Source organism: Sciurus vulgaris (genome assembly GCF_902686455.1).
Source record: "Sciurus vulgaris genome assembly, chromosome: 4".
Lineage (NCBI taxonomy): Eukaryota > Metazoa > Chordata > Mammalia > Rodentia > Sciuridae > Sciurus > Sciurus vulgaris.
Genome location: NC_136464.1, coordinates 41,191,254 through 41,213,278, shown reverse-complemented (window position 1 = coordinate 41,213,278; position 22,025 = coordinate 41,191,254). Strand labels below are relative to the sequence as shown.

The 22,025-nt window shown below is 42.7% G+C and overlaps 2 protein-coding genes across 8 annotated transcripts in view; one reads left to right on the top strand and one right to left on the bottom strand.

The window, feature by feature from the left end:
- The window catches only part of LDB3 (LIM domain binding 3), a 62,436-nt gene extending 46,003 nt beyond the window's left edge, over positions 1-16,433 (top strand). For all 7 annotated transcript variants that reach the window (XM_079138224.1, XM_079138221.1, XM_079138223.1 and 4 more), the window contains 4 exons: positions 394-574; positions 1,170-1,290; positions 7,750-7,865; positions 13,284-16,433. In XM_079138224.1, the coding sequence (XP_078994350.1) occupies positions 394-574; positions 1,170-1,290; positions 7,750-7,865; positions 13,284-13,373 (508 nt within the window). In that variant the 3' untranslated portion in view covers positions 13,374-16,433. The remainder of the gene's footprint in view (positions 1-393; positions 575-1,169; positions 1,291-7,749; positions 7,866-13,283) is intronic.
- A 243-nt stretch (positions 16,434-16,676) lies between these two features.
- LOC306660112 (vasculin-like protein 1) lies at positions 16,677-19,693 on the bottom strand. Its single transcript, XM_079138255.1, has one exon. It carries the CDS (start codon positions 18,638-18,640, stop codon positions 17,216-17,218), a length of 1,425 nt encoding a protein of 474 aa, XP_078994381.1. The 5' UTR covers positions 18,641-19,693; the 3' UTR covers positions 16,677-17,215.
- Positions 19,694-22,025: the final 2,332 nt, after the last annotated feature.

The window sequence follows — 22,025 nt, the reverse complement described above, 5'->3', positions numbered from 1 at the left end:
TATTATGTCCATCTACAACTAAAAACTTTAAAAAAAAAAAAAGATTAAATAAGTTAATAAATGCAAAATTATTCTTGTATAGTGTCTGGCACAGAGTATTTAATAGATCACATCTATCAGCAGTAGCATCACTATTCTTCTTATAACTATCTGTGTTCAGCTGAATTCTGTCATGTCCTTACCCAGTTCCCTATGGTAGGTTCTCTTTATTGTAAGTGATGGGACAATGGACACCTTTCTGCATGGAGCTTTCTCTGAATTTTATATTATTTCATTTAGAACAGCCACAAAAGTGGGAGTTACTGGGTAAATGTATGAAGATTGTTGGGATTCTTAAGATACTCGTTCCAAGTTTTGGGGGTTCCTATTAGGTGCTGTTCTCTGCCTCCCCAGGGGTCCTTTTCTGGTAGCCATGGGCCGTTCCTGGCACCCAGAAGAGTTCAACTGTGCCTACTGCAAGACCTCCTTGGCAGATGTGTGCTTTGTGGAGGAGCAGAACAATGTTTACTGTGAGCGGTGCTATGAGCAGTTCTTTGCCCCGCTCTGTGCCAAATGCAACAACAAAATCATGGGGGTAAGTGGACAATATCCTTCTCCTCTGACCCTTGTCTTTTCCTCAGCCCTGATCAACCTCCTCTCCCTCCCCTAATATTATGAGGTCCCATTAGGAAGCCAAGAAATTGCTGATAACAGAGAGAAAATAACTCCATTTCTGTCCTCTAAGGGAGTTGGTTTGCCACCAGTGAACCAGGGAGCAAATGAATTTGGAACAAGAGATGATTATATGTCTGTGCAACACAGCTTGAAGTGATGGTGGAACTTTTGCCAAGCAAGTTGTTGCTTCTCAGCCTGGCCTTGCCTACTCATCTGCATGTGGCCTTGACCCTCGATGCCCTTTGGTAAAGTGGCAGTAATAAGCAGGACCTCCCTCCCAGGTTTATGGGAAGATTAGGCATCACAGCTTATATAACAGTGCGTAGAACCAGCAAGCACTGGACGCTGGGAACTCCCTCCTCTACTCTTGGTGTATCCAAGGTTTGCTTCTTGGGCTAACCTGCCCTGTTCCCTAGTGACTGCTCAGTCAGTGGCTGGGACCTGGTGAGAAAATTAAGCCTGATTCCTTTCTCCCCCGGAACTTTCCATCCTGAGTTCATACTTTTCCCTCCTAGGAAGTGATGCATGCCCTGAGACAGACGTGGCACACCACCTGCTTTGTCTGTGCAGCCTGCAAGAAGCCTTTTGGGAACAGCCTCTTCCATATGGAAGATGGAGAGCCCTACTGTGAGAAAGGTAGGAAACTGGGATGTAAAGCAAATGCAGAAAAAAATAAAAAAATTTAAAATAAATAAAATAAATAAAATAAAAAATAAAGCAAATGCAGAGCAATGCAGGCAGGCAGGAGCTGAGCGGGGCACTAACTCCTGCCTGTATCCCTTCATATCTGGCCATCCAGATGCTTTTAGTTTTTTAGAAAGGTTTTTGGTATTTTTAGTTTTTGCTGCGCTGGGAATCAAACCCAGGGCCTAGACAAGTCATCTACCAGTGAGCTACATCCCCAGCTCTTGTTTTTGGTTTTGTTCTTAATGTCAAAATCGTGCTAATATTATACAAAGAAAGTTAATTGAACTATTTCCTCTGTTCGTTTGATTGCAGCCTTCAAGGAAAGGGAGGCAGAGTCTATAGCTTATTTTACACATTCAGCGTCTGCTCTCTTCCCTGCTTCAAATGTATGAGTCACAAGTTGGCCTCATAACCACTTGGGAAACCTTTCAGGTTGTTTTGACTTGGAGACCCAGGTCTAGCCTGAAAAAGCCTACGTCTGGACTTCATCTCAGGTCCTATTCCTGATTCTGTCTCAGACTGGCTTTGAACCCTGAGTGAGTTACTAAAGCAGTTTGAGCTTCACTGTCCTCATCTGTAAATCCCTGACTTACAGAGCTGTGATGAGGATGAAACCAGAGAGTGTAAAGTGTGGAATATGGGAGTGTCCCCTTCCTCTGTGCATACCGTGTTTATCAGACTTTGATATTCTGTCAGGTTCCTGTAAGTTCGTTGTCTGAATTAGAGAATTTTTTTGTACCCCGATAGGTTCCATATGGTGTCTTGAAATGTGTAGCGAATTATTTTAGGTTGAGGAGACACCGCACTCTTTAAGATACTTGAGAGTCCTAGCTAGCTGGCCATTCACTCCCTCATTCTTTCATTCCTGCTTCTTTAGGGAGGAGCTTGGGGTGGGGGAATGTGGACATGAAAGTTAAGACAATAGCACTAGATTATCAGAAAAGGAGAAGGCAAGCACACTGATTATGAAGAATAACAGAACTGCAGTGGCAAAAAGAGAAACATGGTAAATTAGTTTACTTTCAAATCAGAAATGGGAAGTCATTCCAGTTACTCCAGGGAAAAAGCAAAACAAAATAAAACTTTTCCCTGTGACAGTAAATTATAAAACAAACAAACAAAAACACTTCTTGGGTTATAATGCTGGTGAATTCTCTTTTCTGCTCTGAAGTTAATTGAATGACTTTAAACCAACTTACTAAGTCACTCTGTGTCTCAATTTCCATATCTGTTAAAGGGCGCCGGTAACACTAGTCATTACCCCTCTTATATGGTGTTGATTGGTAATTAATGAAAGTGCTGTTATGTCTATGCAAATTGATACTATTCATCAACTAACAGCAATGTACTTTGGATAATTTGTGATAAGCCACAATTTATGTCTGAGACAATGAAAGAATGATAGATTTCTACTATCCCTGCTGGCGCTCTCTACAGCAACCTCCCAAAAATAGATTTTCAAAAATGATGTTTTGAGTAAACAGTCCAGCAATGCGATGGTCTAGTATTAAGGAAAGACAGCTAGGAAGCAGATTCCCTTCAGGTCTAGGTGCCCTGAGAGATGCACGTGGGCTCTTCAGGCTTGGTGTGAACATGAACAAAGGGCTTACCTTTTCTGAGTGTTTCCTTATCCAGACTGCCTGCTTCAGAGGCTGCTATAGGGTTGACTGAGATGATGCCTGCAAAACTCTTAGCAAAGCACTGACCCACAGTAAGTGGGCAACATGAGTGGCCCTTGAAATGGCTCGGAGACCCATAGCTCTCTGTGGAACACAATTTAAAATCCACTTCCTAGGTTGGGGATGTAGCTCAGTGGTAGAGCTCTTAGAATGCTTGAGGCCTTAAGTTCAATCTCCACCACCAAAAAAAGAAAAGAAAAGAAAAGAAAAGAAAAGAAGATCTACTTAATTTAAGCAATAAGCAAATGTTGAAGGCAAGGCAATGAGACTAATTTTTATTTTAGAAAAAGCACAAGAAAATGAGTATGCTTTTTGAATACAATGAATGATTGATATTCTTAGGAACAAGGTAAAGAAAGGAGAACTAGGTGATCCAACAGTTAGATAAAGCCAAGCCTGGTTGGTTAAACTGCCTCAGAATTGGGCCTCTCACATACTAGACAAGTACTCTATATCACTACAACCCCAACCCTCTTGTCATCTTTTTTTTTTTTTTTTTGTCAACAACTTGTAAGAAAACACAGTACCAAACTGTCAAATTTGCTGATTGAGCCAGAATGTCAGGGTCTAGACTCAGAAAGACTTCTGCTGGACTGCAAAGATTAACTGAATTTTTTAAATCTAAAATATAAGTAAGACAAGTTTGAAAGTCAACCCTCTCACATATGAACCTGTACCTGAGCGGTTGCAAGTCTGGCAAAGCTTCATAATCATCTAGGGAGCTTTGAAAGCCAGAAAAAAGGGCTGGGGATATAGCTCAATTGGTAGAGTGCTTACCTTAAAAGCACAAAGCCCTGGGTTCAATCCCTAGCACCACAAAAAAAAAAAAAAAAAAAACCACAACACTAAAGAAAAGATAAATTCCAGACCTACATAAGCAAAATCTTGCCCATTATTATTATTCTAAAATTTAGTTAGGTTTGGAATCAGAGCTGTTTCTTAAAGTGTGGTCCTAAGACCAGTGGCTTCAATATTGCCTGAGAACTTGCTAGAAATGGAAATCTTTGACCCCTACTCCAGACCTGTGAATCAGAAACTCAGGATGTACAGCTTAGTGATCTGTGTTTTACCAAATCCTCTTTGTGATTCTAATGTTTGAGGACCATTGCTAGAGAAAAGCACTAAGCCATTTTTAAACACAGAGCATCTGTAGTGTAATGGATGGAAATCCTTTTATAATAGAAATAAGATCCATTAAGGGCTGGGGAGATGGCTCAGTCGGTAGAGTGCTTGCCTTGCAAGCACAAGGCCCTGGGTTTGATCCCCAGCACCGCAAAAAAAAAAAAAAAAAAAAAAAAAAGATCCATTAAATGCAAAGGTAATAATTCAACTTGGGACATAAAATAATTAGTCAAAGAAAATTATGAAGTCTTAGAAGAGTAAATGAGGACCTAGATTATCTCCTGGGTAGAAAGACCCATGCATGTACAAATTTAATTCAGAACCAATGACAACCTCATTTTATAGAATAAATGAGGAAAAATATCAATAAAAATGTATTAGTATCAGATATGTGCTACCAAATTTTCAAACAAAGTGGCCATTCTCCACATCATTACAAAATCAAGTTTAAAATTTAAAAAAAAAAAATCAGTCAGTGGGTAATTCTAGGTATTTTGAAAATAGGTTCAAACTGTTTTAAAAGCTTAATCTGTGAAAAACCTGTAGGAGAGGGAGTCACTATTTAGTACATTTGCTTGAACCATGTTTTTGTTTTCTGTTCATCATTTATCGTCAAATGTGTATTAAACTTGTACTTTGAGCCAGTCCCCATTAAAGCTACTGTGCATAGTCAAGCGTGGCAGTTCCCTGCCCTCAAAAACCTCAAGCAAATGGAACATTATGGGATATGCTGCCATGTACATGGACATTCAAGAAAGATAGGTAGTTCTCTGGATGGATGAATGGATGGAGAGAAGGAAGGAGGGAAGGAAGGAAGGAAGGAAGGAAGGAAGGAAGGAAGGAAGGAAGGAAGGAAGGAAGGAAGGAAGGAAGGAAGGAAGGAAGGAAGGAAGGAAGGAAGGAAGGAAGGAAGGAAGGAAGGAAGGAAGGAAGGAAGGAAGGAAGGAAGGAAGGATCAATGATTGAAGGGTAGATGGATGAAAGGATAAAGAAGGGAAGTCCTCAGGAATGTCATCTAATCTCTCTTGATGGAGATGGGACATGAGAACTTCCCAGTATGAAGACTTAACCCAAAAGATTACAGAGATTCAGTAGTGAACATGGGGAGGGTTTCCAAACCTGGGTTGTGTTTAATGCAGAGACACAGTAGTGTAACAGACAGACCAGAGTACCTGAAGACTGACTGGGAGTAATGAGAAAGATGTCAGAAGGCAGGTACAGGACTTGGCTCAAGTGGAGATGGATTAGCCAACACCCCACACTAATAAGCTCCTATTGGGCATAGAGTAAAGCCTAAACCTGCGGCAACTTTCTAAAGGGAGTAGAACCATGTTTGCTTAGCTCTGGTGAGGTGATAAATTTCTGACTATTGAAGAGATTAAGTATTCTGTCAGAGACAAGACTGATGAATTGGGTTATACAAGAGCATTTGCATGATAAAGTGTAATTAAGCACAAAAGGAGAAGTCAGAGGTTGGAAAAATATGCAAGAGATAAGTAAAATGTATCAAAGCTCAATGGTAATTAGATAAGGAGTTGGAGACAGAATAAAGTCATGGAAGGAGGTTGAACTTTGGAGTCCACCAGGCCTGGTGCTGCTTGTTACAACTGGTATGATGGAATCCTTCCACTTGTTTCCTCATCCTTAAAACAGGAACATTACCTCTTCACAAAATGGCCATGAGAAGTAAATAAGAAATACAGTGGACACTCAAATAACTATGGTTCTCTTCCCTCCTTTCACTGTTTTTGAAGATTTCCAAGATAAAAGCCAGCATTTTTAATGTTTATGCCAAATACCTCACATACATTATTTTATTTAATCCATTCAAAAACCCTATGAGTTTGGTACTGTAATTATTTTCATATATAGATGAGAAAGTTGAGGTCTTGAGTAGGTGACTCGTCCCAATCTTAAATAATTCCTTAATAGAGCTGGGATTTGCTCTCTTCAAACTCCAGGTTTGTAACCCCTGTGACGCAGTGCCTCTCAGCTCATGGTCTAAGATAATGGACAGACATACTGTCCACAAGGAGATGAACAGAAAAATCACTGCAAGAAAAAGCCATCTGTGGCAGGGCTGTTCAGAGACAAGTAATACTTCTGGGTGGTAGAGGAGTTGAAGTCTCCAGAAAGGGAACTGAGCTTTTCTAGAAGAATGATAAAGAATTCTACAACTGGTGTGGTAGGACTGCTGCCCTTGTGGTCCAGGGAGGACAACTGCTGTGGGGGAGACACACAGGGCCTGATTGTGCCTTAGTCATGGGACTCCAGATGGACCCTTCATCTCTCTGAGGGGCTTTCACCTCATCCACAAAACAAAACTAACACAGTAACAGTTCAATCTCTGCCTCACTTTTTTTTGTACTGGGGATTGAACCCAGGGATGCTTTACCACTGGGTGACATCCCGTCTTTTTTTTTTTTTTTTTTTTTTTGAGACAAGGGCTTTCTAGGTTGCTGAGGGTCTTGCTAAATCACTGAAACTGGCCTCCAACTTGAGATCCTCCTGCCTTAGCCTTTCAAGTCACTGAGATTACAGGCATGTACCACTGTGCCTGGCCCAGAGACTCACTTCTATAAGAAACCCACCCCTGCCATAATGAACCTACTCCTTCGATAATGACATTAATCCATTCATGAAAGCAGAACCCTTATGACCTAAACACCTCCTACGTGGCCCCACCTCCCAAAGCTATTGCATTGGGGATTAAGTTTCCAACACATGAACTTTGGGGAATGCATTAAATCACATAACATCTATGTGAAAATGTCAAATAAGGTACAAAGCATTATGCAAATAATATTTAGTAGTATTATCTCATTTATTGAGGGGTGTGCAAAGGAGAGCATGTTTCCCTTCAATAATATAGCTCATTTTTTTTTTTTCTGTACTGGGGATTGAACCCAGGAGTACTCTACCACTCTACCACTGAGCTGCATCCCCAGCCCTTTTTGCTTCTTTTTTTTTTTTTTTTTTTTTTTTTTTTTTTTGAGACAGGATCTCACTAAGTTGCTTGGAGCCTTGCTACCAAGCTGCTGAGTCTGGCCTTGAATTTGCAATCCTCCTGTCTCGGCATCCCAAGCCACTTGAATTATAGGCATGCGCCACTGCACCTGGGTCAAATATTTTTGTAGTAGTAAAGATATGTTGTGAACACAATGCCCAATGATGGAAGGATGGTCAAGTAAAGAACATTCTATAACTCTTAAAAATCTTAACTTCATTCTTCCAAAATAAATAGCTGTTGGGAAATGTGGATTCGTTCTTCCCAGTATGGGGATTGATCTGTTTTGGCTATTAAGGGTGATAGAGGCAGAAGAGACACTCACCCAGCAAAAAGTTAATGATAACTCCCAAAAGTGTTTGCAGATCAAATCAGCACAAAATAGTGACTAAGCCTAAAGCTACACAACATCAGTACAAATTGTTGGAAAAAGAAATCCATCATGTAACTATTTTATGTAAGATGACAAGTTATCACTTAGGTTTCACCCACTCCCCACAGCCCACTGATGTGGGAGTTTTTCTCTCCTTTAGGAGATGTGTCCAGATTGCTCCTTCCTGCCTGCCTGGTGCCTGGTCCTCACTCTGCCTTTCATTTTAGACTATATCAACCTGTTCAGCACCAAGTGTCATGGCTGTGATTTCCCTGTGGAAGCTGGTGACAAGTTTATCGAAGCCCTGGGGCATACCTGGCATGACACCTGCTTCATTTGTGCGGTACGTATTTAGCCTGGGTTTCCAACACTCTGGGGTCCCAACTATTGGAAAGGAGTACATGAAGGCTAGATGACCGACCCTCAGAATCCCTTGCAACTCCAGCATTCTGATGTTTTGATTGTTTTTGAAAGTTGGCAAATACCGTGATGCTTTGATACACCACTGTTGAACAAAGTTTTATTACCATTGATTATTTACAAACCAATATGGCTTTGTTACTTTCCATTTCACGAAGGGCGACAGAGTGCCCTAGGATTTGGAAACCAGCAGCTTGTCCCACCAGCAATGCTCTTTCCATCAGTGAGTGGGGGTGGGGAGTAAGCAAATGAGGCTTGAACTTAAGGGGACAGATGGCTTCTTAAGCTTATATGTTGTTTCAGTTAGGATGAAGTGATTTGAGGGTTCCCCCTCAAATTTTCACCATGAACACCAGATTGGAACTTATTGACTAGTCCTATGAAAAACTGAGATAAGGTTTCTCTTGATAGAACCTTTGGAAAGCAGGACTGAGAATCATTTTATTTTCCTAAGTGGTCCTGTTCTTGATATACAGCTGCCAGTAGATAAGCCTTAGATTAACTATTAACTCTGCGATTTATTTCTGCTGAACAGAGCTGGGTCATTTTACTATGAAACTGACATTTTCCTTTAAAGGGCCTTGGGTTGAGGTAGGGACATGATGCTGAGCCTTACCAACATTTAGACTCTGAAGTTGGAGGTAGGAAATAATCACCCCTTAGAAAGCCCTGTAATGTCAATTTGTAATTGAACTAACTTTATTTGGGAAAAGAATGAGCTACTACAATAAAAAAAAAAAAAAAAAAAAAAAAGTTGTTTAAGGTAGATCTTGGCACTGTATGAAGGATCCTTGCAGTTTAGTCTCTTAGAACCTGTGATGCAGGACAATCCTAGTCATGAATTTTACTACCTTATCCTTCTATTCTTTACTTCGGGCCTCCGAGGCCTCCGCTATTTATAGGATGCATTGTATTCACCCTGTGTGTTAATTTGCTACAACTGCTATAATAAACTGATGACTTAAACAACAGAAATGTATTCTCTCAACAGTCCAGAAAGCCAGAAGTTCAAAATGAAAGTGCAGACAGGTGGCCATGCCTTCTCTCCTAGCTTCTGGTTGTTGCCACAATTATTGCATTTCTTGGTTTGCAGCTACCCTCTGCCCCCATGGCTATGTCTGAGTCTTTACATGTATATGTATCTGTCTCTGTGGGCTCTCCTCTTCTTATGAGAACACGGATCATGTTGGGTGATAGGCCCACCTACTCCAATATGACCTCAGTTTACATCTGAATTGCATCTGCAAAGGCTATTTCCAAATAAGGTTGCTGCTACATCCATGTGCTGAGAAGGCACATGTTTTGTTTTGTTCAAGACAATGTCTCCCTCTGTTACCCAGGCTGGCTTCCAGCTCATGGGTTTAGGAGATCCTCCTGCCTCAGCTTCCCAAGTAACTGACACTACAGGCATGTGCTACTCTGCCGAGCTTCAACATACAAATTCTGAGGGACACAATTCAACCCCTTAACACTCTGATTTTCCAGCTCTTTGAACAGATTTTTTAGTTGTCTTTTAGGATTCTTTAAGTACCTCAGGGCTTCCCTTTCAAAAAGGAACAATGGATTGTCTCCTGCAGAGCTGTGGTTCAGCCCAGACACAACATAGGACTCTCTGACCCTTACTTTCAAGCCATGACTTGTCTGATCCTGAGACACTGCTTGCAAGTCTGGTTACCCAACTTCTAGAAGGATCCAAAAGACTTGGAGAGAGTCCAGGAAGACAGTGGCACAGAAGGTCTCTTATCCAAAGACAGAATGATGAGAGAGAGGGTTGTGTTGCATGGAAAGGGAACTGTGGTAAAGGTGAGCAAGGGTCAGCTCCCTCAAGCCCACTTTGTTTGCCTGAGAACCACAATAGCACAGGTCCTAGACAGAAACCAGAAGAAGATACAAGACTCGAGGTGGTTCAGGCTAATATTATAAATGAGTTGTAGAGAATTAAGCCTAGTCAGATGTGGGAGATCTGTAATACTGACCAGTGGATTTGCCCAAAGAAATTGGGTAGATGCTGTCATTGGGAGAATAAGCATGGAGATTGTTAGGCCTTCCTCTAAGCCAGCCCTGTGTCTCACATACTGCCCCCTTGAGATACTGCGAAGTGGAACATGGTTTTGATCTTTGGAAAGAAATCTTTTGATTGGAAAACTTTCTGTTTTGTTCATTTGTTTGTTTGTTTTTCTGTGCTGGGGATCAAACAGAGGGCCTTGTACATGCTAGATAGGTGCTCTACCACTGAGCCAATCCTCAAACTGGATTAGGGTGGTGATCTTTCTATCACATTACATTCTCAAATGACTTAATGAGCATGTATTTTCCAATAGCATAAAAACAAACTAGTAAGAAAAAAGATCCAGACTAGTTCTGTCATTGATGTGCCGTTTTCTTAGATCTCAGGATGCCACATTCAGACAAATTCAGTTTACCAAATGTTCCTCAAGTTTGGAGAATACAAGAATATCCCAGAGCAAGTCTCTACCTTTTTAAAATCTAAAATCTTGAAAGGATGAATGAAGCTAACAGATGCAAACAATTAAAATACAGAATAAGACAATTATCTTTAAAGTCCAAAGCATAGGAAATGAAGTCTAGGAGCTAAAAAGGTGGATCAGGGTGTACAGATTCCAGTTCTTCACTCCAGCCTTAGCTTTGGCCCTTGAGTTCCAATGGAAGGGATTTAGTCCTACCTTAGTGAGGGAAAATTCTTACTGATTCCTCTTTTCCTCTAAGTCTAGCTGGTTTCTAGCCCTTCCCCACTGGTATGGATGTCAGGAGGATGTGGGAAGTGGTGCAACTTTTATAGGTAATCTTTGGGCTGCCACAGATGGTCTATTTTCATTGTCTTCACTCTGCTAGACTATGGTCAGTACAGTCCATGGCCACTGCTCCTCCACAGTGAGATCTGATGCCATATGGCTCTGAGCCTGGGGGTTGGACCCTCCTGCTGTCTCCCTGCTCTGGGCAGTCTGAAGACCTCCTCCACCATGATGGCACGAAGACACTGAGCACAACTCCCTCTTGGTGATCTTGCCCTCAGACCCATTTTATTCATGAGCCACCTATGAGGCTCTGTTTCTCTTTGTTCCTCAGTCTTCAGCCCCCAGCATACTCCTACCTGATTCATTCTCACAAACAACCAGCATGGAACCAGAATTGGGAGTTGCCAACTCACTTTAGAGCTGCCTTTCTGTCTTCCCTGAAACCAATTCTCCTGAGTTAGATCTTGTATGTTCACCTTCTTGAACTTGTCTTCAGGTTGTCATCAGCAACCTGAGGCATCCACAAGAACCCTGGTTTATTAGCCAGCTTTGCATTACTGTAACAAAATATCCAAGTCAGACCAACTTTATAAAGGATGGAGGTTTCTTTAACTAACAACTTTTGAGATTCAAGGGCAGAGGGTTGGCATTGGTTCAACTCTAGTGAGGGCTCTCTTGCAAAAACTAAGGTCCTAAGAGGAATACTTTACACCCTTTCAAGGGCAAGCTCCAAATCGACTTAAAAACCTTCTACGAGATTCTACCTCTTAAGGATCTTAAGAGGTAGGAGTAACATCTTCACACTGAAGGCCAGGCTTCCAACATATGAATATTTAGGGGAAAAACCACATCCAAACCATAGTACCTGGTTACACTCTTCAGTGCTGCAGCAACTAGTGATGTTTTCAGATTTTTTTTTAACTTATTGGTTTCCATAGCCCACTGGCAGCCATATGCAATCCCAAGTATTATCTCCAAAGTAGGGCTATCATTGTGCCCCTTTCCTCTCTAATTCTTCTGGAATGAAGAGATTTCACCAAGTCAAGCTCAGCTTAGGAAGACAACTTCTCTATCCTTACCTATGGGGTTTGTATGATTTCTCTATCCCTACCTGTATGCAGAGACTCCTGCAGTTCTGATGACAGAGTCCTAAATGTGGCCCTCAACTGTTCTCCCAAGTAGGGATGCTCAGTGTCTTCTCTAAGGCTGGAGCCCATCCTGGTCAATGTGACCTTCCAGTCAATGTGACATATTGCCCACCTGGGGGCCAGCCTACATATTGATAATCCAATAGACTCAGAGGGTTACCTCTGTGAAAATCTGCAAGCTCAAAACAATTTCAAGTAAACACAGCCTTTCTCTGCTGTTGAGGATGAGGAAAATTAGCAAGAAACCGAGTCCTTACAGTCTTGGGCATGATTCCCAGTTCTCCAGTTAACTAGGTCTCTGGCTTAAGCAAGATGTTTAGGCTCTCTGAGCCTATTTTTCAATTGTGAAATGGGGGAAAGGTATACCTACCCCATGAAGTTTTGGTGAAAATTAAATGAGATCATATATAGAGTGTCTAGCATCCTGCTTCACCCATGACAGCTTCAACAAAGATAAATTAATTCCCTTCCTTCTAGAATGTCTCCAGTCTCAAACTGGATTCATATATGGGAATACAATTTTGTCTGCTTTTTTCCTGATATTTTTCTCTGCATACAGCCTTTCATATTTGATTTATCTTTTTTCATCGTGGCATTCCATTGGAAATATGCACCATAAACATTTATTTAATCATCACCCTATTAAGAAAAAAATTTAGTAGTTTCAGGTTTCTAGTCAAGCATACACTGTTTTCTTATTCTGTGAAGTTATTTCTGCAATATTAAATTCTCTAGGGTGGCATAACTGGGTTATAGGGTAGGCACATCTTTATGGCTCTTGTTCAGTGTTGCTACACCCCTTGTAGAACATCAAGCTGATTCATGTGTCCCTGAGCAATCTTTAAGGAGGCCTAATTCCCTTTTGGTATTGCTGATTTTTCATTGATTACTCCTCCCATTCCACCCTACCCCCAACTTTTGGCTAATGTCATATAAGTTTAAAGATGAGAAGTCATGGAAGTTTTTTGTTTTACTTATTTTTCTACATTACTAGGTGTCCAGTGGTATCTCAGGGAGGTTATGATTTTTACTGAGGGTAATCTTTTCAGTTGGGTTTGTTAGTTTACTAATAGTATTTGCTTAGATGTTGATCCTCTCTGTGGTATCAACTTACGAACTTGTATTGGTTCTTTATACCCTTTGGATAGCATGAATTGGACATCTTTAATGTGTATGTTCTCTATTCCATTAAGTTTAATTTATCTAGTTTGAGTTTTATTCCATGTTCTTCTTTGGAAGTCTTCAATTTTATAAAGTTCACCCTGTCTACTCTGCTTCAGTAGTTAAGAATTCACAGTGGGGAGAAACAAGCAACAGCCTGTTCCCCCAGCTGCATATGACATTGTTTTTTCTTAAAGGGGTGACTGAAATCTCCTCCTGGCCCCTACCATGTGGGCTGCAAGGTCCCATCTCACACTGGTCTGTTCTCTGTCCCAGGTCTGCCATGTGAATCTGGAGGGGCAGCCGTTCTACTCCAAGAAGGACAAGCCCCTGTGCAAGAAGCACGCACATGCCATCAATGTGTAGGAAGCCACAGGCATCTGGTGCAGACGAGGCTCCAGGCTGCTCCTGCTGCTGGCAATGAAGGATTCGAGGAGGCTGATATTTCTTTTGGGGGGAGAAAGGGGAAGAGAGGAAGGGATTGAGCCCTTTTGAAGTATAATTTTAGTCTTTTCTTCTATACACATATTGTGTATTTGCATAGTTCAGACTAGAAGCCAAATGAAGATTCTAAACCAAGCTAGTAATTAATCCAAGACTGGAATTGCACTTCAAACGTTTAAGACAGGATTCCAAGAACTCAAAAGTGAAAAACGAAAAGCAGCTTTCCCAAAGTGATACACTTCCCTGCTGTCAACAGGGTAGGGACAGAGCTCAGAGCGGTCATGGAGAATCCGAAGCATTCTGTGTTCTGTAGAGCTCCTCTGGCAAACAAAATGAAGTGCCAAACAGTGCTTGTTGCAGGGTATTTTTAGAGCCATAACTGAGAGCTTGTTAGCTAAGACCGATCGGGCTTTCCTCGCCAAAAAAGGAAGTGTTATTCCATTACTAGCGTCATGGAGCTACCTCTGCACATCAGACTTCAGGCCGTGAACAAACTTGAAATGTCTAAAGGGAGCCCAGATGTCGGAAGAGGTGTCTTCTGGGAGCCACTGGGCAGTTGACAAGGCTCCAGGAAGGGCTCTGGTTCATGCTGCTAACAGCCAAGGAAGGACGGGCCCTTGAGCTTCCCTCTTTCAGTTTGAAACATCCCATGCCCCTGGAAGGCTTAGCTCCTTTTTAAGTTGTGATGGGAAAGTGGAATTGGGTTTTTCCAATTTAGCTTTGTAGTATATGAGAGGAGATTTAAAAAGATTCTGGGTTGCGTTTGGCCTTTGTTTTGCTTTAAGAGATTCCTGAGCATGAGTGTCTTCTGCATGTATTTCCCTCCCTACCTGCAACTGCTCACTTAAGATGTCTTCCTCAGCATCCCTGCCCCCAAAACAGGCTTGATGGTCTGTGGAAAGAAAAGACAGTGTCTGACACAGGACGGCAGAATAGGCTAACACACCCAAACTGTGGGTGGGGAAGAGGAACCTTACTTTCTGCCAACCTCAGTAAGAACACCTGAGCTGGCAGGATCTTCAGGTCTGCACCATCCTTTTCATACATACATACATATATACATCCTTTTCATTTCACACATAATATGCCTTTAAATGGAGCACACTGATTATGTGCAGTCATCTTGACAGCTGGAAGGAAAAGGTGGATGATTTGCCATTTTGGCCAATACTTTGAGAATGTATAAGCTATTCGGCAGTTATTTAAGTATTTGTTGGAATAGACTTGAGCCTTTAAACTTCTTTGCAACATAGGTGATAGTTGGAGTTAGGTAATAATGGTAAAGCTGTTTGGCAATAAAATGAGAAGGTTTGTTTCTGAGGTTAGAGACTGAATGCTCTCTTTCCTCTTTAGGAAGCACCGTTAAGGTGCTGATTGAATATGGCATTGAAGCAGGCAGTTTGCATGGATGTTTTGCACTGGAGCACAATATTTAGGCACTTTTCCTATTTTCTGCTGCTGTCTCCTCACTCTTGTGTTGAATTTTCTCTTTGCACGTTTGAATTGTTTTACAGGAATGCATTAGAACTCTTTTTCTGCTGAGAACTTACAGGGGACTGCCATTCTACCAGAGTGTGTCTCTTCTCCCTGAGGGACAATGAAGCAGCTGGTCATGCCCCTAGTGGAAGCCCATATTTTGTCCAAGTGTGAAGCTACCAGCCTCTCCTGGTAGCATCAGGGAGGAACATAAATGTGCTCCTACCAGAGGGCCCTTCTTTTCTTTTGATGCAGTGAAGAAAGTAAACACAAAGCACCAAGCAGAGAAAATTCTGCTGAAACAGCCTGGACATTTTTCAGGAGATACAAACAAGTACCTTGAAGCATTCTACTATTCTTGGAAAGTTCAAATATACAGGTACAAGGAGCTTGCTGACTATTGAAAGGCTCTAAGCAGAGTTTTTTCAAAAAATAGTCTATTAAATGATCAGCAACTTTTCTAGAGGGAAAAATTTTTTTTCTTAAAATTTCTCATAAAATCTCTTTTTAAAGGTTTTATGCATGTGTGCACACATGTGATCATTAAAAAAATGTGTGACCAGGTGTGGTGGTACACGCCTGTAATCCCAGCTACTTGGGAAGCTAAGGCAGGAGAATCATAAGTTCAAGGCCAGTCTGGGCAACTTAGTGAGACCCTGTCTTAAAATAAAAAATACAAAGGACTGGGGATATAGCTCAGTGGTAGAGTGCCCCTGGGTTCAATCCCCAGTACTGGGGGGAAAAAAAGGAAAAAGGGAAATGTGGAAATATCTTAAAAGGACAGTTTCATCTTAATCCTGTATTGAATTTTCCCCCCACATTTTAGAGCTCATGTAGATCCTGAGACTCTTATTTACCAAACAAATAAACAAACAACAAAACATTTTAGGGACTGGGAGATGTAGCCCAGTAGTAGATACTTTGTTACCATGTGCCAGGCCCTGGGTTTGATCCTCTGCACTGCAAAACAAAACCATAAACCAAACACAACCACTACCAAAAACAAACAAAAACAAAAAAACGATCTTTAAAGATATCAGGGAAGGAGGTAGTGTTGAGTGTGATTCACCTGGTGACTGTGAGTCTGGTGTAGTGTCAGGATTAAGGCCTTGTGTAGTAAGTTAATATTATGGGTGTCCTACAACACCAAACACAACTTTTAATAGCTCATGGTAAGGAGTCCACTGAATCTATAGCTTTTGTCTGCTTTATGTGGACATTAATTTAACATTGATAAACATTAGCTTTTTGTAAAGGAGTGACTTGTTCTGCAGTGTTTGTGTTAGGAATCTAGCTTTTATAATATTAACTTTTCAACCCATTGTACTCTTCCTTTGTTTTGTTTTGTTTTCCTGGGTGTGGGGGTGGGTAAGATTTCAGAAGTGGAATGTAGCATGTTAGAGGTGTGCACAAAACTATTTTGCATGCATTTGGTTGGGGGTTTTTTGGCCTGTGTGAATTCTACTTTTTAGTACAATAAAACTCAAAAAAGGATGTGCAAATACATATTTTTCTGTGTGAAGTTGTTTTTTTTTTTTTTTAAACTGATGCAAAATATTTATTCCAAGTTAGTTATTTTATGCAGTAGTTTTTCCCCTCAACAGACTTGTGATAACCACATCTTTTAAATCTGTAAATAATGTTATCAAAATAATCTTAATCTTTGAAATCTCACAAAAATTTATATTTTACAATCCACCCTGAATATCAAGGCTGCAAGAATAACACAACATTTCCTATATCCAAATATTTTACAGCTGTACCCGAAAAGGAAAAAGAAAACAAAAACAAACAAACAAAAACCACATATGCTTTGTTAAGGGCTAAAGTTACCCGAGCAGCCAAAAATAAAATAAAATATCCAAATTATTAGCATTAATTTAATACAATTATAACTTCAATAGTCACTTTGTCATTGACAATGATTGCTTGAGCACGGGGGTGAGTGCCCCAAGGGCTGGTAGTAGAAGCTGTTGCTGCAGACCAGTGTCTCCTCTCTGCATCTCTGCACTGCCAGCTCCCACCTGTGCATCGCCCCATATGTACTGTGTGTATGTATTTAAAAAAATTCCCACCACACAAACTTCTATTAAGCAGGTAACAGGGAAGAACAACAACAAAAGCTAAACAAGCCAACTGCTCTTTCTTTGGGATATGATTATTTCCCTTGTGCATGAAGTATTCAACATTAAGAAAAGGAAAAGGAAAAAAGAACGATTTCTTCTGTATATTCCCTAAACACACAAGCTGAGTTTACTGGGTCAGATTAACTGTGAGCATTTATATGCCTACTTCCAGGCATCATCATCTGATGTTTCACTGCTACTCGTTTCTGTGTCTGAGTCCTCGAACTCTGCTTTGCAAGTGCTTCTCCAAGGGGAGAACAGGCTGGAACTGCGGCTCTGCAAGAAGCCATTCTTTCCAAAGCCATTTCTTCTCAGCTGCTCTGTCTTCATGTGGAACTCTTTTAGCTCTTCCTCTGTGAGAGGAAGGCAATTCTCATCATTTTCAGGATATTCCTGCCATCCCATTGCTTTCAATAACCTGTGCTCTGCTTCCAGAGAGTGTGACAAGACCCCCCCTTCTTCTACCACAGGGAGAGAAAGACCATTCTGAAGACAGCCTTCCTCTCCATTTTCCTTTGGTTCAGGTGTGGTGTTGTCCTCCAAATCCTCCAGCTTGTCGCAGTCTCTGTTCTCTGTAAAGTCTCCATTCCGGTCATCCTTCAGAGTCTTCAGGAACTCACTTTTTCTGTCAGTGGTTCGGCGGTTCAACTTGGTCAGCCGAGAGGAGCTGATCTCAATTGGAGGGGTAATGCTGGAGGGACTCTCTTTGGGAGAGCTGAGAACTGCGCCACCAGCCAGTACCACTGGTTTGGTAACAGAGATTGGATTGGTAAATGCAGACTCCCGGCTAGAGGAAAGGGATCCTGATTTGTGTTCCATTCTGCTAGATTTCCATGCATTGGGCTTGGAAGGAGGTGGTGCAGGCTTAGGAACCAAGTTCTTATAAACACTTGGAACCATGGTTGACAATTTGTTCCCATTTGCATGGTGAGATCCTGGTGAGGTGAATGCAGCAGAGAAGGCAGCAGCAGGATCCTCTTTGGAAACTTTTTTGATAACTAGCATCTTGGAGGGTTGCTTGGCACTAGGTGGATTTTCCCACACTCCAGAAGGGGTCCCAATAGGTCTGCATGGCTGATTCTGTTTGCCAGCTTCTGGATTCAAAGAAGGAAAGTCTTCCTCTTCAAACTGCAACTTATCCACCTTGTCTTCTTTCTTTTCTTCCCTAATCTCTGTAGGTGGCTTTTCCTGAAAGGCACAGCCTTTCCGGGAGTGAAAGCTGCCATTCCAGTGTCGATGGTTCCCTGTGCCACCTCCACTACGCTGGCTCATGCCATCATGACCTCGGGAAGAGCTGTGCCAACCAGATAGGTTCCCTGTGATTCCAGCATATGCTCCCTTAGAGACACCAGAGTCCACAGAATCATGGCGGAACAGGGAGGGCTGGTGCCAGGAATCTCCTGTAGTTCGTAGGGGCCCATTGTTAAAAAAGCCATCAGAGGAATTGTGTCGGCGACGGCTCACTCCAAATCTACCTTCTCCTCGGGATAGGTGCTCTCCGTGCTTTTCAAAGGTGGATGTAGGTGACTTAGCTGACTGTGGTGTTGAGAAATTTAGCCAAGCAGGAACAAAGTCATGCTGCGCCATTTAGGTCCAGTGTCTTTTCAGCAAGGTGAGGCATCCAACCTCATGGCCAGGATCCCAGAGTGAAACTCTGTGGTCCTGTTTTCCGAATTCCTTGACGCTACCAGTTGGCTCTCTCACGAGGTCTTCTTGTTAAAAAGGTGCTTAAGCAGTCTGGTCAGCAGCACAACTTGTGATGAAGCACAAAGAAGCCTGGCTCTATGTGGCTCACTTTCTGAGTCCCTCTAATTGCTCATCCTGAACTACCTAGTTCCTGACTCGCTTCCAAAAAGGGGAAGGGGGGAGGGGAAGGGGGAAGGGGAACATAAAAAGTATTTGTTACATTTAAAAAGGGGGGTAAGGGGAAAGAGCTATGTCTATGTCCACCTCATTCAACTTCCTTGAGTAATGGCACTATGATGATGCTTAAATAGGTAATACATGGACATTTGCACAGTGAGTGCGAACTGTTCATAACAAGGTCATAGCTACACAGGTCGCCTCATGTGTGGGCAAGTAATGTCATCAAGGTGACAGATCAAAAATATAATATTAAAGCACTATAAAAGATCTGAGTAATCAACTCCAGTGGCAAATAAACACATAACAAAGCCCTTAAAACATAAATGTCATTATTCTTACACAACTGCTAAAAATAGTGTGCAGATATGTATTTATATTTGTCTTAAAGTTTAAAATCTATACATATATGAAATCTTGTTAAAAAAAAAAAAATCAGACAGGAACTTGATATACTTTTCCCTCCAAGAATAGCAGCTTTCAAGGCAAATTTCTTGGTATAAAGCTCCTAAATGTATATTCTATTTCTTTGGTCTTCAATATTTATAAATTCAGAACAAAATTTTAAAAAGTAGAAAGACAGGGGGTAAGGAATAGTCAAGAAGTTCCAAAATGAGGTTTTCTTCTTTTTCAGTTTTCTGTATTTCACTTGTTTTGCTTCTTCCCCAAAACTGAATTCAGCTACTGGAAGGTGATATGAAGAATCTTCTACTGCTTTGGTAGAGAAGTCACTTTTTATTTTGGATCCATTTCCATCATTACTCAATCATTAAAAAGGCCACATGAGTTTTTTTTCAAGATGGCGGCCTAGAGGGTGGCTGCATTACGTGTTGCTCCAGAACTCAGGATTCAAGAGAGGAGATATTGAGACGCTTGGGACCAACTCAAAGTAGCCGGGTGACTCTCACCCCCTGGGGGGGCATCCCGGATGGGACGGGGGTCCCGGAACGCAGGAAACTTTGTGAAGTAGAACTGCCGGCAAGACGCCCCTCCCCCCCGCTGGAGCGCCATAGAGGAGGCCGGTCGGCACAGCGCTGGGACTCGGAGCAGCCACTGGGGCTCCGGCGGCTGCCCGGGGGAGGAGTGGCGGGGAGAACTGTGTGGACTCAGGACACCGGGGCCTGCCCTGAGGAGGAGGAGAGGAGCGTGGCCACTTGGATTCGGAGAGACTGCACCAGAGCTGCAGGCGGTTGCCAGAGGAGAAGCCGCGCGGCGAGCTGTTTGGAATCAGAACGACGCTTCTGAACACCGGGGCCTGCCCTGAGGACAAGGAGGAAGAGGAGCAGCCGCTTGGATTCGGGCGACTATACGGGAACTACAGGCGGTTGCCAGAGAAGGGGCTGCGTGGCGAGCTGTTTGGACCCTGACCACTTCTGAACCCCGGGGCCTGCCCGGAGGAGTAGGAGAAGGAGGAGAAGGAGCGCGGCAGGTCCTTTGGACTCGCAGTGACTGCATTAGCGCTCCAGGCGGCTGCTCAGAGGAGAAGGCGAGTGGTGAGTTGTTTGGTCTTAAAGTGACAGCTCCTGAACACAGGGGGGCTGCCTGGAGGAGAAGCGTGGTGGGACGCTTGGTCTTGAGGGATCACACCAGAGCTCCGGGCGGTTGCCCAGAGGACCCGTGCAGCGGGTCACGTGGATTCAGAGCCACTCAGAGGGACTGCTCCTGAACACCCGGGGGGTTATCTGGAGAAGGAGGAGGAACGGGCAGGGTCACTTCGACTCGGAGTGATTGATTGCCCCGGGCTACGGGTGGTTGGTGGGAGGAGGAGGCACGAAGTGAGTTTCTTGGACTCCTAGTGACCGCACCGGCATACTGGGCGGCTGTCTGGAGGAAGAGGCCTGTGGCGGGTCTCTGGGACTCAGAGCGATTGTTCGGGGCCACAGGTGGCTGCTCAGAGGAGGGGCCACGCAGCCAGGCGATTAGGTGCAGAACAGGGTCCCAGGATCTAGGAGGCTTCTGGGTGGAAGAGCCGCACAGAGACAGGCTTAGGGCGGAGCGAAGGTTCCAGGCCTATGGGCAAATTCTCTGAGGAGGGGCAGCCTAAGGAGATTCATCTGCGAAGGGTGAGGCTCCCAGGCCCAGGAGGTAGGGCCGGGCCCCTGGAAACTTTGCAGAGGAAGGCAGCCCAGCCCAGGCAGTAGCTGTAAATTGAGGGGAACCTCTAGGAGGAAACTGACCAGCGAGACCTCCCCACCGGGTGAGTCTTCCCTGCTGGGTGAGGTTTCCCACAAGGACGGTAAAACCAGAGACTCAGGCCCAAACAGGCCTTGCCTCAGCCCACAGCCTAGGTCCCCTTTGGATGACCATTGGTCAACAAGTGGAGGCACCTCTGCCCACTAGCAGGGAATATACCCCACCTGAAGGCCACCACTCCTAGAGAGGCAGCTTCCTTGTGGAGCACCGCATTATCAACCTCCTCCAAGACTTCAGCCTACTGAAGGCTAAGAGGGGATATATATAGAAATCTTCAGGGTCATTGTAAATCAACAGAGGAAATCTGCAATATCTCAGCGGTCCACTGATATCTGAACAACATGAGAAAACAAGGAAAGAAAATGCTGCAAACAAATCTAGATGTTACATCAATAAAACCCAATGACAGCATGGCAGAAGAAATGACAGAAAAGGAGTTCAGAATGTACATAATTAAAATGATCAGAGAAGCAAACGAGGAGATGAAAGAGCAAATGCAAGCATTGAATGATGAGATGAAAGAGCAAATGCAAGCATTGATTGATCGCACCAATCGACAGTTAAAAGAGCAAATACAGGAAGCAAAAGATCATTTCAATAAAGAGTTAGAGATATTGAAAAAAAACCAAACAGAAATCCTTGACATGAAGGAAACAATAAACCAAATTAAGAACTCCATAGAAAGCATATCCAATAGGATAGAACACCTGGAAGACAGAACCTCAAACATTGAAGACAAAATATTTAACCTTGAAAACAAAGCTGAACAAACAGAGAAGATGGTAAGAAATCATGAACAGAATCTACAAGAACTATGGGACATCATGAAAAGACCAAATTTAAGAATTATTGGGATTGAGGAAGGCCTAGAGAAACAAGCCAAAGGAATGAACAATTTATTCAATGAAATAATATC